The sequence below is a fragment of the Nipponia nippon genome, unplaced genomic scaffold (genome assembly GCF_047370975.1).
Source record: "Nipponia nippon isolate SJK-2023a ecotype South Korea unplaced genomic scaffold, ASM4737097v1 scaffold_9, whole genome shotgun sequence".
Classification (NCBI taxonomy): domain Eukaryota; kingdom Metazoa; phylum Chordata; class Aves; order Pelecaniformes; family Threskiornithidae; genus Nipponia; species Nipponia nippon.
The window spans coordinates 34,974,166-34,992,855 of record NW_028262413.1 but is presented as its reverse complement, the minus strand read 5'-3'; the positions used below and the strand labels follow the sequence as shown (position 1 = coordinate 34,992,855).

Genomic DNA, 18,690 nt, shown 5'->3' with positions numbered 1-18,690 from the left:
AACTGTCTGTATCTCAACCCACAAGTCTTCTCACTTTTCCCCTTCTGATTCGCTCCTCCATCCCACCGGGGGGGAGGGAGTGAGCAACCGGCTGTGTGGTGCTTAGCTGCCAGTTGGGGTTAAACCACAATGCTACTACCCATATCGTGACACCCCACATATCTCACTTCCAGGTGACTCCACTCCCACAGCCATTCCAGGACTCCTAACAGTGCAAAGTACCTTGGTAGTACTAGGCTGTGATCTGATAGATCAGCTACAGATGGAGACAGAAGATCATAATCTTCCATTCTCCTCATTCAATCCCTGACCATCACCCCTATTTTTCAGAGAATTTTTACAGGGATCACTGGAGGGGATGTCAGAAGTATGCAGTCTTCTGTGCTTGACTGAGATGAATTTGGACAAAATTGTTAAAACTTACCTTTCAGCAAAGATATGTTTTCCAAAAGTCTTGCTCTTGCAGTTTTTAAACCTAGTGTTACAAAAATTTTCCCATTTTCACATCCACACACTAGCTTATCGAGACTGGGTATGTATACAGAGGAACTGACAACTGCACTTTCGATTCCATCGTTAGATGCACAAAGATGATCAATAATGCCCTCTGACATTGAATGGTGTTTGTCAAAATTATTCTGAAGAGTCCACGTTGCTGTAATTGGGATCTCTAGAGGGTGGGGGAAAAGTCAGGAATTTTTAAATTTTTTTTATTCAAAACAAAATAAAAATCCAAACAAAGCAAAATATACTTTTTCATCTCTTTATCACTTCCCCTAACTTATCCTTTCTCCAGCCTAGTGATGGAAAGTCAGCAGTTGCTATTCCAATACTAGATCACATCTCACTAAATCCTTTCTCTTTTATACCTCCCTATGAACAACCATAAGCAGGACCAACTAAGTAAATTTTCATGATATTTGGTAGAGAAGCATTTATGAGCAGATGGTAAGGAAACAGGAACATTTTTTTGTTCAGTTCCAGGAAGAATTTCTAGACACTCATCTTTGTTAGTGTCTTGCTCCTTCTAACCACAGGCAATCACTACACAATGAAAGAATGAGCATCACTTTCTAGTGTGAAGATATTTTCATAACAATTTAAGTTTTCATGAAAATTGACTTAAAGACATCATTAAAAAGACAGTATCAAGAGCACAGAATTGCCAGACCTTTTGGTGAACCATCAAATGTTGACACGGGGACATCAGGAACATGCCACAAAGTGATCCTTCCTGAAGGTTCACCAGAAAAAAGAACCTTATAGAAAGGCTCCTTTCTTTCATTCATGAAGCCCATAACAAAAGGAAAGCTCTGCCAAAGATAGCAGTAAATCAATATTCTGATATGAAAGACGTGATAAAATAATGTAATAATTAATTGCAAATGCAAAGGGTTTTTTTACATCAAAAGCTGTAGAAATAAAACAAATAATGGTTGATCCTCCACCTGTCACTAAGCTCGGCTCAGACCAGGTCTGCTTTGCCTGGTACAAGCCCCTCAAAGATCACCTCTGCTTTGCCAGTATCCTTGGCTAAGCCAACATCCCAAATGGAAAAGTGGAATGGGAGGGCTCCGTAGGTTTACAGTCTCTAAATGGAGAATCTATTACAGTATCACCAGTGTTTAAAAAAAAAAAAATAAAAAAATGGCAGCATAAGCACCAAGATCAGGCTAAAAAAGCATAGTGAAACATTGATAATCTCCACATCAAAACAAATTCAACAAAGCTTCAATCATGATGGCTTAAATTACTACAAACAATGAAAGATAAGAATTATGCTTTCACATAGATAGGTAATAGTCTAAAACACCATCATTTGGTCATGTGGAAAAAGCTAGATACTACAGAGGTATAATATCATCGATAAACAGACTTACTAACATCTACCTGGTTTCATTTAGTCAACATTAAAGCTTATTGCAGTATATTTATCTCGGACACACACCATGTTTTTATTCTCCCATTAAGACTATAAGTCTGTAGGTTTTCTTTGCCTGTAGGTATAACGCCACAGATAATTCTATATCACCACATCAGTACCACCCAAACTATGTGATAATCTACTGGTGACTTGCCAAGAACACCCTGTTTAGTTGTTACATAAGCTTCATTCTCAAGTATCAAACTATTAAAAATAGGTGAGGTGTCTAAGGGGAAGCTTCCAGTTGCTCAAAACCCTCACAAAAGTCAAGAAAATTAGGAATCTCCAGGTACACCTACATTAGTATGTTTGAGTTTACACAAGGTGTGTACTTTGGAAGCAAATGCTTAGGTTTGTGTTGTGGAGCTGTCTTGGAGCCCCAAATCAGGATTCTTTTTGCATGAAAAGTAAACTGGTAGATGTGTGCAGGAGCACACAAAAAAACCCACACCAAAAAACCCCAAAAGCACATCCTGTACTGTAGACAGTGTGGATGAAAAGTCACCAGCACAAACTGTTTTGTTCCACCCATCACCTTTACTTAGTGTAGACACAGCTTGACTCCGTTTGCTCCTTCCAGGCATTTTAATAACATCCCCATATGTTGGATATATTTTATTTACAACATTGCAGTTTGGGAGTAAATTCCACAATAAGCAACTGTACTGTAATGTGGTTCAGTTTATAATCTAAGAATGGAGATCAAAACGGATCATCACACAGTCAGTTTTGCTGTCTCACAAATCTGTTATAAAAATTATTCAGGTAGTAAGGTAAATATTAAAGTAGAAATATTAGAAAAGGGTAGGGGACATTAAAAAACACATACGTTTTGGGGGAAGCATATCTGAGCTTCCTACTACCACTGTAACCCTATTATTTGCTAAGCCATGGGTTTTGGCTATTTCTTTTCCCTCACCATATCTGACCTTTTGGCATCCTTCAGCAGTTATCCTATCTGATTTTAGATCACAGCATTTAGGGGAAAAGCTGAATGGCTTGTGCTATTGCCCTTCAACTGAAAATTAAATCTGTCAGGCTTTGCAAGAGTATGCAACAAAAATGCTTTTAAGAGCCTATACCTGTCAACAGAAAGAAAAAAGAACACTAGAAAACCTCACATAGGTATATATTTGACAGTGTTGCATATCTTTGGAAACTGTTTAAAGATCTGCTTGAGTTCTCATGCAAATACGTATCAAACTAAGAAACTGCAGGCAGGAATTAAATCCACATCTTCCAACAACTGCTATTTCATAAACAGTATTAGCAATAAGACTTAGCAACAAAACCAGAACCAAAGCTACACAGAAAAATCTGTTATATTTGTTTTGGTTCAATTTTTTGTCAAATAAGAACCCCTGCCACATTTTTTTTCCCCCTACTTCCTAATTCTAATCAATTTTCTAATTTTTAAATTAACTGTTTTTCCTTACCTATTTCTTTGTGGTCAAACAAAGCACTACTCAAAAAGTGAGTCAAGATGCAGGTTTTTCAACATAGCACTTGAGCTACTTTGTCTAAGCGGTAACTTCTAAATTTGAAATTGGTGTGACATGCTCTACTAAAGGTGAATTCTCAATCAGAAGTATAAAGATTACTTAGGCATCGTTCAGGTAATCGCAAACAAATAATGAATGAACTTTTGAAGCTCACTATAAACCTTTATGAATTTACCTTATTTTCCTTCACATCAGTAAAGCAGAGTAAATGAGGATAAACAGTTTCTTTCAGCACCTTCCCATCAGCAGGATATATGCTTTTAGAAAGCCTGCTGCATAATTTAAAAAAAAAAAAAAAAAAAAAAAAAGCTTTAGAAAGTCATATTTTTAGAAAGCAGAATGGTAACATTGAAGATTCACAAGTTCAATTAAAAGTTACCAATTAAGTAATTACAAGCGATTTTTTGAAATCACAGCACCAGCTGCCCAAGTTCTACATGGCTAATCTTATTCCTGTGTCCCCTGCTGTGTCCAACAAAGACTGAGGGCTGTCAAACTCAGGGTAAATCTTTGAGTGCCAAAGAGGTTTTGTTCTGGTTTTTGATCATTTGCAGCATGCAGAGATTTTCCATAATAAACCTCCCAAAGTTCATCTTGTACCTGAACTTTTTGTGTGAATTTCCCATCTGAGCCCACCTGTTTAGCAGCTGGTAGATGTAACTGTGGCCATCTTCTGTCCAGATGATAAGTCTGTAAGCTGCTAGCACTTCTCCACCAGCAAAGCACTGACCACTTTTACAGAACTCGGTACAAAGCAAGGAGAAATCACAATAATCATATACCTAAGCTCAGAAAAACAATATAATATAAACAAACAGTATTGGCACATTCATTGTAATTCAAGCTGGTTTTGGGCAATAGATCAATAAGTAGAACATTAGCTTGACTCTTTGTAGTTTGACTACCTCTTTTAAAGCCAAAGCAGTTTTCATACTATCAAACTACTGTAAAGTCAGAATAAAACCATACATTTCAAAGATAAAGAAACCAACAATAAAAAAAAAGCAGCATTACAGCCTTTGGTTATATTAGAGGATTTTGTATGGGATTTACTTTGTTTTGCCTTGCATTCATTATTAATATTTACTGGACTATTAATTTCTTACAAAGAGTTAGTTAATGAATTGAGCACATAAATATGACATTGAAGACACTGATAGAAGCTATAAATGCTTCTGTCTGTATTCTTTAAAAGATGATCTGCTGGTGTACTCATAGCACATAAAGCAGATTTTTTCTTTTCTTCTTTGGGGAGCCATAGAGGTTTTTCTTTTTCACAAATTAATTGAAAGCAAAGAAAATATAATCCTCTTTGCTTGCAAGAATTCTCTCTTCCATTTCTGGAGCTGGTAAAAAATTATGTGACTTGTTTGCTTCCTCTGACCTTCCCATTTTAAGCTTAAACAGGATATGACTAGGGCAACCTAGGATATTGTCTGCTTGTTCACATTCCTAGTGGTCTCATGGAGAGAGTATTCATAGCCACATTTTTATAATTTATTCCAGCAGTGTGAGGAATGAGAATTTCTATGAACTATTCCTATATAATTTCTATTCATTGGCTAATTTATAGCCAATTTGCTCTATATTTTCATTACTACAGAAGTGGATTAAGGAGCCACTTTAAACACACATGTGAATCTCTCCTGTGCTACATATCACATACCTTTCTAAGAAGATCATCATCATCATCTTTTATTTTAAAGCTGTATATTCATTCAAACATAAAAGTTGAAAATCCAACATGACTTATGTATCAATAACACTATTTTAAGCAGCAAAATATAAATATTCAAATGCATAATGGAGATATTACAAGAAAAGCGCACCTCTTGCAGAAAAATGTTATAGAATACAATGCATGTTACACAGATTTTTTTTCTTCCATGAAAAGCCTATACATTCTATACATGGAATTTCTTTATAAATGCTTTTGTACAGACTTTTTTAAATAGCCCAAGAGAAATCTCAAGGATACCCTACAACTGTATTATTCGAAGTTGACTCAGGTGTATGTGAAATTTCTGCCCTCCCCCCCACCATCAGGGGTGTTTGGATCAGACATGTATGTTGCAATAATAGCTCAGGATTATTTTAAGAGGAATGTCATAACACTGGGGAAAAAAGTATGTAATTTTTTTTACAATAAAGTTCAGTTTAACTAAACTTTAAAATAAACTAATAACAGTTTCAGTAAGAACACACTGCATTTATTTTCTTACAGCTACAAGAAAAAGTCTGGGGTCTTTAGTTTTGCTGGCTTCCATTAGGGGAACCCGGGCTATTGGCCCTGATGGAACAAAGGCCCCTGGTTACCAAGGACTTGCGAACTGTGATTACTTCCATCATACTTAAACAGTTTTTGTGCATCTTTGTGTCCTTTTGAAATGCACCGTGGAGGGGACTATAATGCACCCAGTGCCCTAAAACTGAGTAATACTTAAGTAATCCCCTTTCTACCCAGCCAGCTTCATGTTAAACTTTTAAAGCAGAAATACATTAATAAAAAATAAACACTTCATCTCAGTCAGGCAGTTAAGCAGAGAAGGGATACAGTGCACTATTATATCTGACGATTAGTGAACACTTTTTCTTTAAACTGGGGAGAAAAACAAGTATCTGTATGTAAAAATCACATTAGCTTTTCAAAATTATTAATAAAATTAAAAAGAAAGTATAATGCTCAATAACGTACCTGCCAGCATGTGGAGGACACAACTAGAAGAAGCCTTTCCGTGTAAGTACAAAACCGCACTGCTTGACAATTCATACAGTCCAGAGATTTTGATTCCTTCTCGCACACACTTTGTCTCTCCTTTACAGCACAGAGGAAAAAAGCCTTAAGATTTATTCTAGATATCTGAGCTTTTACTTTTAGGATAGAAACAAACCAGTGAAAAAAAAATTTTTAACATATACTTCCAAAATGCAAAGCAACATATAATTCTTAATTAAAAGTGAGATAGGAAGACAGCAGGGTTCACAAGTACCATGTAAACAGAAGACATTCAGCATGGCTCAGACCTTGATCTCACTTAAAGTAGTGATAATGAATATGGAGAAGGACTAAAGGCAGGTTGTAGACAGCGTCTGCTGTAATGAATATCTGCTAAGTATTCTTCAGTCAAAAAAATAGCTACAACAACCTATAAACTGATGGTATCAGATTCAGAATGGCTGATGAATATTCTGCTTTCCCCACTCATCCTTGTTGCAACCAGGACAGTCTGAGACATATGGTGTTGTCATGTCTTGTTTGGACTTAACACCTCTAAAAAGTAGTGGAAAAGTAATTAATTTTCTTAGCTTTGTATTGCTGAATGTATGGATGGCTTTAAAAATACATGTATTTTCATCCTGTTTGTGTGAATATAGGACTTATCAAGGCCATCATGCTCAAAATTATTATATTGGAATTATTTTTATTAATTATTGATTAAATCACTGAAAACTGATGTTTTCTGTTTTGAAAGATACCACCAGTACCAAAACCTCTCAAGGAAGAGGTATGCTGGTCATGGAATCATGGCTATCAAACTGCAAACCATTCTCTCACTACACCTTGCAGCTCCAATTAATTCCAATTAAATCTAACAATATTTATTAAAATACTGCTCTTTAACATATGAAGTAGCTGGATTGTTACTAACTCTGCACAGTTGTTACAGTCCCCGGAATTTCTACAGCATGACAGTATTCTTTGCCCTAGGAATGTTGAAAAGACCCCCTCCAAAATATTGCAGATAAACCAAAAACATCACAAGAACACCGGTATGGTATCAAACTTGACAGACTCTCCTGAGGGGCCTGATTCTACCCATTAACAAGTAGTGCTGCGGCACGCTCTGCATTTTGTCAAGTAAGGCAGTAATGTATTACGGATGTTCAGAGACGACTGTTGACATTTTGCCATTTCTGTTGTTGATTCATAGTACTTAGCTGTAATACTGAAGTCCCTTTCCGAATCTAGCTCTCAGTTTAATCCAAATGCAAAACATTGTATTCCAATCCTAATACTTGTGCATGTCAAGTGACACCTGCTGAGAATATTAACACAGAAAAGTTGCACAGAATAAGTGAGTTTGAAGATGGAGAAATAGGGCACTTGACAAAGCAAGAGTATTTTCCAAGTGAAGACAGCATTGTGGGAAGCAGATAGAGGAAAACAAAGTCTAAAGGACCATTTTGAAGAAAGTAACAAGGGTGAAGAGGGAGTACAAAGGTTGATTTTGAAGAGCTTTGAGTTTAAAGGAAGGAGTGAAGGGGTTCAAAGAATAGAGTGACATTATCAGGATGGAAGGAAAGCATTACGACTTCAACATCATGGAATATGGAAAGACATGAAGCCTAAGCAAAAGACATTGCAGTTGTCAAGGCAAGAGCTGTCCAATGGCCTAACTAATTTTGAATAGCGATATGAGGGTGCATTTTCAGAATTTTTGTGACAAAATTTATCAATTCTGTTTAATACATATCCAGAAGATTCTAATTTATTCATATTATGCTTAAATGTATCCTTTACTTGAGAATATCACTACATTCATGTTATCATCCAAACCACTGTTTCATACCTCATACAAACTGACCTGTATGCTATTCAAAGACGAAGATAGGTCCCACACTTTAAGAACTCCAGTTACAGACACTGCAACCAATGAGTCTTCTGTGAAAAGTTAACAGTGATATAGTCAACTTGAAACCAAGTTCAAACAGTGCCTAACACCAAAAGAGAACCTTGGCATAGACACTGGTGTTCTATACATCACTAGAACAAGGATTCTGCAGGACACTGTTTAGATGAAATACTAATTCTACACAAAAATAACTAATTGCTATATAGAAATACAAAACATGCAAGCAAGTAGTGAATAATTATTTTGCCCAATCAGATATATTTCAATAGAAGGCATAGAATAGTGGTTTTGTGCCCTTAATTTCCCTGATATTACAAAATTAATTTGTACTCAGGTCCAAGAAATGAGCTGCTTAGAACCAGTGTAGAGGCTGCTTGTTTTTTTTCTTTAAGAAACATACTAAATGAAACATGACCAACATTAGGAGTATTAAAAACACCTTCTTACACATGTCAATGAAACATTAACATCTTGTGTATAACAGCTATGTAAAACATTAGATATTAAATCTAGCAGGATTGTACTGTCTATACAGAAATATTTTATCATTATTAGCCTACATAAATACATCTACGAAGTATACCTTGAATTCTTGCAGAGTGTACAATACACATACAATTTATCCAATCAGAAGACTGAGATGATGATAAAACGTGAAGAACACCCAAAGTCTTAGCATCAATAATAAGAACATCTTGATATTCTCCACAACAAAGAAGCCAGCCTTCACCTGTCATTCGGAACGAGCAATGGTAATACTGTGCAAGTAGAAAGAAGAAAGTCAGCATACAGAGCTACACAAATATGCACACATATTTTTCACATTCAGCATGTCATACTTGGAATTTTAATCAACGCTTGTAGCATTACTAAAAATGTACTGCATATGTGAGACCATACACAATTTTGCTAGTGACACAAGCATTTCACATACATTTATAACAATTTAATCTAGGCTTACAGTAAGAGGTACTTTGTACTGAAAGCAGTATCTGCCCTGCCTAAATATTAGGCTTTTTAGAAGCAATCAAGATGTTAATTTTCATTATAAATTGCTAAACAGTTTGGGACTTGTTTCTCTGAGAGGTCTCATCTCTCTCCAAATATCTGATAAAGCTCCAGTTATCAAGAGGTACATAAAGATGAAAAAATCAGATGAAAATGCAGAAGATTCATAATTAATTTTCCATTATTTCCCAGGAAGAATTTCCCCTCCATGAGATATTCTTCATTATGAAACTAAATGCCCTAGTGTTCTGAGGATTTGTTCCTTCTCAACAATCATGTAAAGAAGAGAAAAAACAGACAATTAGAAAAGTACTAAGGAACAGAGATGACAGAGGTGCAAAGTTACTATGAAGATCTCTTTTTTGCTAGGTGTTTTATATGTGCAAGGACATTTACATTTTGTGTAATATCTATCTGTAACTCTACACATAATTGCTATAAATGCATAAGCACCCACCTCAAATCGAATTTACAAGTAAATAGTATCCTTAAAGTAAAGGGAAGAATCATGTAGTCAGAGGAAAATATCAGACAGACCCACAAAATTGTGCCTCATTTACTGCAAGTTTTCTGTACATTCAGCTTTGCTTAGATAACAATTCTTGGTCTATCAGTTAACTAATTGAAGTCCGAAAACAAAAGAAGCATAAGTAACTGGGAATAAGATAAGTATTACCACAGATATTATGAATGATCAGAGGCAGAAATGCTTAGCAGTAGGACCCATTTGTAATTACTGTCACTCTTAAATTAGGCTTGAACCGGAAGGTTTGTATAGTCAGTCAAGTCCTCTGAGAAAATCCCACACTGGTTAAGACCCACAAATGGTTAAGAGTTGACCCTGGTGTTAAACTTCATTTCAAATGACAAATATTCATTTTGCACTACTTGACATCTGCCATTTATAGGTGAATCATCTACACTGAACAAAAAGAACCTACTAGACCAGATAGGTTAGTAGTTTAATTAAAACATACTAAAACATTAACTAAAAATAAAGCAATGATTTTAAATGGTGATGCTATCAAAATCAATGTTCACTAAACCTCCCAGACAACAACATTCTGTAGGAAGTTATACTCTCTCAGGTACTATTATGCCACAAGCAATCATCCCCCATGGAACAACCACAAAACCTACAATAAAACAAAAACACCCCACCACAACAAAAAAAACCCCAACCCCCCAAAAAACCCTCACCAAAAAAAAAAAATCAATTTATTGTGTGTGTGTGTGTGTGTGTATATATATATGAAGGTTGCATTTCCCCTCCTAGCGACATCTATTCTTTTTCCTAAGAAAGTTTTCCTGTTAGATGTTCCTATTTTCCTTTAGCCATCTTGTCCAAGTTATAGAACAAAAATCATTATCTCACCAAAATTAGACTTAGCTCACTTCTCTAATAGAGAAGTAACAATTTTCTAGAAGTATTTGGTGCTCCTAACTTGAAGGATAAGAACGAAGATTCTGCCTCTGATCTCCACAAAAATCTCCACAATGCAGATCTGTCTACTTCTCTGCAGAACTCCTCCATAACTTTAACTATTAAAATCTAATTAAGCAATACCACAAAGCACATCATACCTCACCTGTTACATTATAATTGAGGCATTGTATTGTGCGTATATACATACATATGTAAAAAGAATATATACACTTTAAACATATACACAAATAAAAATTATAGAAGAATAACTTCTTAACCATCTATGCTTTTACATATATATATATACACACACACACATATATATGTAAAAGCATAGATGGTTAAGAAATTATTCTTCTACAATTTTTATTTGGTAATTTACCCAAGCTTTTTCTCTTCCCTTTATCATTAACAACTGTGTTTGAATTCATCGTGTCAACCAAAACAGTGTCATGAAAAACAGTGTTTCTTCTGGAAACTTTAAAACATTTGGATTCTGAATTTGGCCATAGTTTGAGCCACCTGAGGTCTCAGACTTCCATCATTTGGAGGCTTAGTTCCACCCTAGACTTCCTCACTGAAGAAAACCAGCATTTTAATTAACCTAGGAGCCCTGAGCTCTTCTACGAATATATCCAGAAATAAGCCATCTCTCTGAATCAAATCCATATGTGCTGGGCTCCTCAATCATATACACACACGTATTTCAAACACACCCTTGCACTCCAACATCTAGATGCTTAGTGTACCTGGACAGAGTTCAAAGCAGACACTTGAAATTATCTGAAGTAATATTTAAAGCAATTTGGCCTCTGAAAATAAGTGATCTGTCCCAAGTTCTGTGATGAATGAAAGTGTATTTTTGGAAGTGGGGCAGAGGAATCTTGGATGTCAGCAGTTAGGCATCAAAACCTTTCAAATGTTTAAAAATAAGATCTTCAGCAGACTGTCTCACGATGTTTGGTTAGACTGCTTGTACTTCTAAAATATGTCACCAAAAAGCCAACATTAAACTTCATTCTTCCATGCAATTTTAACACAGGACAAGAGTAAAGATTAAGACAGTTTCACTTTGCTACCCAGTGCCCAAACTTCACAATAAGTTAACTGATATTGCATTCCAGACATTTGCAGCTTAAAAAGAATCAGTTTGATTTGATTAAGGAGTTCAGAGGAACATAAAAGTCTCAGTTCTTTTCTTAAAAGGAAGTCAAAAAAAGAAAAAATGACAGATATAAAACTACTTTATTGCAAGGGTTTTTTTTTTCCTATTAAGTATGATATGAGCTATACATTTTAAATTGTATGTTTCTGAAAAATATGTTAATAAAGCAAAAATCCTCTTGTAAAGAGCAGAGATATTCCATGAAAAGTTGCTATACTTACATAGATTGCTGTATGCCTATAAGGAAGCTTTGCGTTCTCAATGCACTGTCCACTAGTGACATTCCAAACACACATCTCCCTGCCAAAGACAACTTTATATTATTCTCTGTCATTTCCACTCAATTGGCTGGAATAATTTTGTGCCACCAAGTTTTTCTTTAGTGCTGTACTTAAGTGCAGTCTGGTCGTTTATGTGGCTTTTTGTTACAGATTACTGGGTAAGAAAATGTTGTGGTCATTAGCAGAGGATGACACACAGTATCTGTTTCTTTCTGTTTTGGTAATTACACCCTGCTGCCTTGCAGCAAACCTGACTTTAAGGCCAACTCTGGTCTACAACAAATTGTAGGTATACTGCCATTACAGCTCGTCAACACGTCACTGTAACTATCTGTCGTTGGAACTACATCCTCCTGAAAATGATTCATTTCACTGAACTTAAACCACACATTTTGAAAAACACAATGCATCTGCCGCATCAGGCTTCAGTTCTTGAGGGAGCCGCAACTTCTGTTAAGAAGAAACAGTGCCACCATGAGGCTGTTCCCGAAATCTGTTATCGATACAGCACGCCCCTCTTGACAACCTAAATGTCTGTGCGACATTCTAGCTACACCTAATTACAATTAATGTTTGAGAAAGATGCGTTAGCCAGTCTTCCTCATCTAGACATTATTAAACATGCTATGGGACTAGAGTACAAACAGAAACAGAATCAAATTAAATATTCTAAATGAGGATGTATGTGGTATGTTGTCGCAGCTCAGCAAATGAATATTAAAACTTTGATACTTTTAAGATTTCATTTAAACAGCAATCATTACTTCCACAGTTGAAACAACCATTTTATGATTTCTGAAATTACATTGAGACATTCTGTATGAGGACTTAAAAGAACACATTGGGGAAAAAATATTCTATCAGAAATACTACTTAATGATTTACATCTTAATCTACACACTTTCACATTTTATGATAATCTAAGCAGTGAAATCTATACATCTGTAGTGTAGCATCAGAGTTGGTAGACCAAAACTTGTAACTTAAACAGAACACTTACGCAGTTTGTTAAACATTTCAAGGCAGTGAATTTCTTCTTGTTTATATCAGAATGACAATTACAGTAACATAGCTAAAACAGTAAAGTTGATACATACATGCAAACATGCACAAATGAGACCAGAATATAATTTCAGCTTCTGCATGTTGCACTTAATTTACTGTGTGTACTAACAAGGAGTAAGTGATACCACATGTTGATAAACCTGTCCTACAGCATATGCTATATGCATGCACAGGACAGTGAGAACTTCTGCATCATTGTGAATTAATTTATAGACTTCCATATAAAAAGTACAAAAATACTGTTCAATACTCATCCTTCTGGGATAAGTCAGTTATACAAACACTTAAGAGATTCTGAAGTGGGATGGGGGGAGAGTATCATCTTCCATACAACCTCCTCCATCCTCAATACAAGGAGACAGAAGCTTGAAAATGGCAGAGTGAATGATTCATAAGCCAGAAAAGGCAGTTCAACAAACACTGCATCTCCTGAAGATGAGGCATCCTATTTGTAATTATCTCAACTTCACATTGCAGCCTTCCAGGGATCAGTGATGGATGCTTTGCCCTTACATAATACAGATGAGAAGTCAGCAGTAATTTGGTAAAAGTGAACATTTAAAGGGGCCAGAAGACTATTCAGTCCTACCTATACACATTCCAAGCAAGCCTGATAATCCCTTCAGAGGCAGAACCTTTAGGATGTGAAACATCTCTCTGTATGGTGTATCTATAGCAAAAACCTCATTTGATTCTTAATGCTTTTCACCCCAGCTTTTTGGAAATACACTATCTTTTCTCCCAGTATGATCTGGAAACAGTACTGCACTAACAGAACTTCAAAATGAAGATGAAAAATAGTTTCACCTCTGAATCCCTGAGTAGAACTGTAGGAGGTCAATACAAAACCAGTTCTGTAGACTTTTCACCCTCCTTTCTGCACATAACAATCAGAACTGTTTACCACTATCTGTCCAGTGGGGCAGTCTAACCTTTGAAGATGAAGAAGCCTGAACCAGTTTGTTCAAGTTATCCCTTTCTTGAATACTCATGATTGAGTGAGAAAATCTGACAGAGATCCTAGCAGCTAGAAAGGATAAACAAGCTCCTCAGTGAGAAAGTAGTAGCCTTAAGGTACTGGAAGGTGTAGCGTGAAGAATGGCAATTGACAGGAACTCTTCATAGGAAGAGTTTTTAACAGAGCCATCCTGTTAATTGGAAAAGATGAACCCAAAATGAGAGGAGAATATCATTAAGCAGCAAGACAAAATTGTTTAAGAAAAGCCCTTAATGAAGTAAGAAGCTAGCCCTAACTACTTTCAACAGCTGAAATCCTGAACAGATGGGCTTCAGACCCCAGCTGAAAAGATTATTAAATATTCAGAGAGAAAAAAAAAAAATCTTAATGCTAACCTAGCAGAACTGCAGAAATTAGTTTGACTCAAGTGATGGGCCAAGTCACAACAAACACATAGGAGAAAAGCTGCAAGATCAGAAACCTCTAAAAGGATGTACTCCAAAATAGCAAGTCAGATTTAAACAAAGACAAGGAACATATATGCCTTCTATTCAAGGGCAGTCTTTTCTGTCCTTCCATACCTACCCACTGAGCAAGCATAACCTGGATCGAGTACATTAGCCTCTTGTACAGATTCAATTCTCAAAACTGAGCTCAGGAAGGAAAAGAAAAAAGCACCATGATATTAATAGGCTTCTGAACCTGCTGATTCCCTCCCCATTCAAGGGGCCTAGCTGACCCTCTAAACAAGTCATTCTACTGACTACTAACTGGATATCTGAATCTGCCAAACTCTTCTGTTGTCCAAGAGATGAGCTCTTAGTTAGACTATCGTATATAAGCAATACAGTCATTACCCTAAGTAGCTGTTATCCTTTTTGTATCATGGAAGAAGTAGATTAAAAACCTTCTGCCAAATACAGAATCTGACCTACACCTGCCATACATTTAATGATTTAAGAAATGAATAATTGAATATTGAGTTACCTACCCATTTTCAGTAGCACTTACTACATATGGCTGTTTCTCAAACTCTCTTGCTTTTGCCAAACAAGTTACAGAAGCAGTATGGCCAAAGAGAATTTCTTTAGATGAAATCTAGGAGAATAATACAATGGTTTAACTTAAACATAATATTTTCTGTATAAACTAAGGAGATCTAAAAGCTACAGAATACTACTTGTAGATGTTTCTATTAATGAGTAATTGTCAATCTGCTTTATATTCTTATTTTCTTCAGTCATGTTTCTGGAATTTACAAAGATATGGATGGATTATGCAGTTTGCATAAAGTACAGTCTTTGTATTCAGTGTAGTCTAAAAATTGCACCTTCCGAAGAATTTATGGAGCGTCAAGTGTTATAAAACAGGCAACGTGCAGAATATCTCTGGCCTTCACCCTACAGCATGCAGCAAAAGTGGCAGAGTGAAGTAGGGAATTGATATAGCAAAGCTCTTAAGCACGTGTTTCATAACAACATGTTTAAGTAATCCCTTTGTTTAGCTTCATTGCATGCAAAGATCTTAATGGAAAAAGGTAGCCCCATCAAAGTGCAAACTAAAGTTTCAAGCTATATTTGAGCACAAATGGGACAGCCAAATCCAAAAAGAACAGAACCATAGTTCTAGGAATGCAAAATAAAAAATTGAAACTGCTTTGACTCTGTTCCATTCTCAGGACAATAAATATGAAATAGTCAAAGCAAGAGCAATAATATGCCAGGAGGTTTGCATCTTATTTATACCAAAAATATATATATTTCCATCTTACTTCTTCCATCTTTCTACAAATTTTTCCATTTTTAACATGGTAGAGAACTCTAGTTTTATAAATATATATTTTTTCCTTAAATGACAGGCCATGCTCAGCAATTGATTTTAAAAAAAAAAAAAAAAAAAAGAAAAAAGACTTTACATGATAGGAATCCTAAGTGTGTATGCTTACTTGCTGTCATTACTCACAACACAATCTCAAATTATAATCCACAGGTCACGATAATCTATGAAAAAAATTTTCCAAAGTCTGCAAATAACTGGTTGCTCATATAGGCATTTCAAACACTTTTTCTTAATGAGTTTCCTATAACAAATATCACACTATCTTTAAAACTTAATTTAAGTAAGTGCAAGTCTGGATAATCCCATCATTAATAATAAAAGCTAAAACTCCAATATGTCTGTTTGGCAGGCTGTAGCACAGTGGACACAGACCTTTAATTCTGATGAAAGATCCCAGAGACATATTTGTCCTTCTTGACTTCCTGTAACTATAGTCTGCTGGTCATCTGTAATCATAATAGCAGTGATGCTGTGAGCAGGAGCTGTTTTTCCCCACACTGCCACAGCCTGTACTGATACCTTCATAGTCAGCACCTGAAAACAGAAATAAGTCATGATGATTCCAAGTAACATGAAATGTAAGAAAAAACAACTTAAAGAAAGGCAATTTAATCAACATCCACAATGGGGAGCTACAAAATACTGCTGCAAAAGTTGATGAAGCATTGAAACATTTCCTAGCTGTTGCCAACATCACACTAACACTTTCATTAAGATAGCTATCCACTAATAGCTTAAATATAGAGCAGGACAGTGATGTGCCACTATTTTAAATCCAGGCAAGGATTTAAACAAACAGGACCAGAGTTACCAGGGACCAGTACGATCACAATACTGAAATATCAACAGGAGTCGTGTGCTGCCCCACACAACCTGGCTTAGCTCTGATGTCACTGTGTTCTTCCTAATTTTGGTTGGTGGAGTATACCACGCCTCCCCTATTCCCTCCAACCAGCAGTGCTGCTCATTCTCAGCAGCTAACTGCTGGACCATTGAGATGACATGGGAGCAGAGTGTCAATAAAGAGTCTGTGGTTCCTAGGAGGATAAGGCAAGAGAAAAAGATAATAGGGCCGGAAGGAGAGAACAGGTGGTGGGTCAGGGATGAAAAGAAAAATGATGCCCAGGACAGCAAAGCACTATACCCTCAACCATTCAGTGGCATCTCCTAGAGATAAGACCCAAAAGAAAGGTGAAGGCAGAGTTGCAAGCTGGGAAACAGGCAGAACAAACAGACTCTTTCTACTGCTCAACTCACGAGTCCCTTGTCCAAAAAATTTATCATATAACAGATTTTAGTCACTACTGCAAAAAGACGATTTAATGGAATTGTCCAAAATGACTACTGGTCATTAGTTAATTCAATACAGATTTTTATGAACTGCATTTCCAGGAAACTATTTCAGTGTCTGTTCAAACACCAGTACTTACAAAATATCCTAAAATCCTCCTTCTAAAAAAGTTCTACTTTGCTTGTTTTTAAATTTGATATCTGTTCCTTTTAAAACCACCCCTGCTTACTAGCTGAATTCTGTATTTGTTTTGCTTCAAACAAAAGCTTTGAGAAAACTGCTTTCTCCATCACCTCACAAGCCTTCTGCCACATTGTTTGCTGTTTGAATTCACATGTTCATAAGTGTCTCGCATATTTCTGGAGTATTCCCAATGATACTTTCAAAATGAAAAAAGAGTAAGTATCTGAATATAAATAATTTGGCACTTAACTAGTCAACTCACCTGACAGGACATATATGAATTTCTTTTAAGACTTTTCAGAGGACCTAGTAACACACCCAACAAGTATGTCTCCTTTGTGTCACCTTATGTGAAATGGTTGATTCCTAAAAACAGACACAGATCAGCAACATCTTTAGGATCAGTGTCTTTACATGAAAAGCCCCACACTAAGCTGCCAGCGTCTACCATAGGCCAAATGCAAACAATTCCCATATATACAAGTCAGCTGTATCAAAACTCTCAAATTATTAACTTGAGTATACAACAGCCTCCAGCACTCCTTCCCTGTATCCTGTGATGGTGGTTGTTCATTTTTCCAGAAAGCTTGTACAGATGCTTCTGAAACATCTGTTTAACTCCCTTCCATTTCAGCTTTCTAGAGAAAATGCCGGAAGATTGTTGTCACCTGCTTCTAACTGTTGTCAGGGATGGGGAAGGATATGAAGTTGACTTGTGCCTGTGAAGTGACTCCTCTGAAAACTGAAATTCTCTTAAACTTTACTGAGGGCAGTTTTGACTACCACCAGTATGTAGGTGACGGACAGACAGCTGACAGATATTGAGCAATGTCAAAAACGTTTGCACACATCCACGTGTTATTCCCAAGCATGAGTGAACAAGAAACAGTTTTTAAGCTCTTCAGATGCACCATTGCCTAGGGTCACTTAAAAAATATTTTAATTATTCTCCTATTTTTTATCCAAACAGCAATAACACCATTGAAGAGATACTTCAGAGCAGCTGCTTTGCAGCAACTAAGCAAAATTCACCTTTTGGAGAAGGTGTGCTCCTATTTGTCCTGGAGAAAGGGGACACAACAGAGCCCTTAGCACTTCTTTAGGAAAGATATTTAAAATGAAACAGGTGCCAGTAACAAGGTGCTAGAACAGTGCAGGTGGGAGAGGTCAGCCAAAAGACAAGACATTAAAGCTGAAATCTTGGGAGAAGAGATAGGAACTGGGTAGAACAAAATGCATGGCAGCAGACGACAGCCAAAGGAAGTAATACAAGAATGATGCAATGTGATATGAAGACCAGTTCCTATGATAATTCAGAAAAGACCACAGGACAGAAACAGAGCACAGAAGCAGCCTTTTAAGCTACGTTTAAAGAAACCGTAATACAAACCATTGCTAAATCCAGCACAGTAGC

At 36.3% G+C, this 18,690-nt stretch overlaps 1 protein-coding gene across 9 annotated transcripts in view; it reads right to left on the bottom strand.

The window, feature by feature from the left end:
- The window catches only part of WDR72 (WD repeat domain 72), a 125,940-nt gene that overhangs the window by 98,705 nt on the left and 8,545 nt on the right, over positions 1 to 18,690 (bottom strand). For 3 of the 9 annotated variants that reach the window (XM_087743349.1, XM_087743348.1, XM_087743353.1), the window contains exons 2-12: positions 17,539 to 17,642; positions 16,175 to 16,336; positions 14,955 to 15,061; positions 11,881 to 11,959; positions 8,644 to 8,818; positions 8,013 to 8,089; positions 6,122 to 6,241; positions 4,063 to 4,208; positions 3,602 to 3,698; positions 1,172 to 1,313; positions 425 to 670 (exon numbers count right to left, since the gene is read on the bottom strand). In XM_087743349.1, the coding sequence (XP_087599475.1) occupies positions 425 to 670; positions 1,172 to 1,313; positions 3,602 to 3,698; positions 4,063 to 4,208; positions 6,122 to 6,241; positions 8,013 to 8,089; positions 8,644 to 8,818; positions 11,881 to 11,959; positions 14,955 to 15,061; positions 16,175 to 16,336; positions 17,539 to 17,550 (1,363 nt within the window). In that variant the 5' untranslated portion in view covers positions 17,551 to 17,642. Of the gene's footprint in view, positions 1 to 424; positions 671 to 1,171; positions 1,314 to 3,601; positions 3,699 to 4,062; positions 4,209 to 6,121; positions 6,242 to 8,012; positions 8,090 to 8,643; positions 8,819 to 11,880; positions 11,960 to 14,950; positions 15,062 to 16,174; positions 16,337 to 17,538; positions 17,643 to 18,690 lie in introns of those variants that run through there. The other 6 variants (XM_087743351.1, XM_087743352.1, XM_087743350.1 and 3 more) reach the window with 5 other exon arrangements.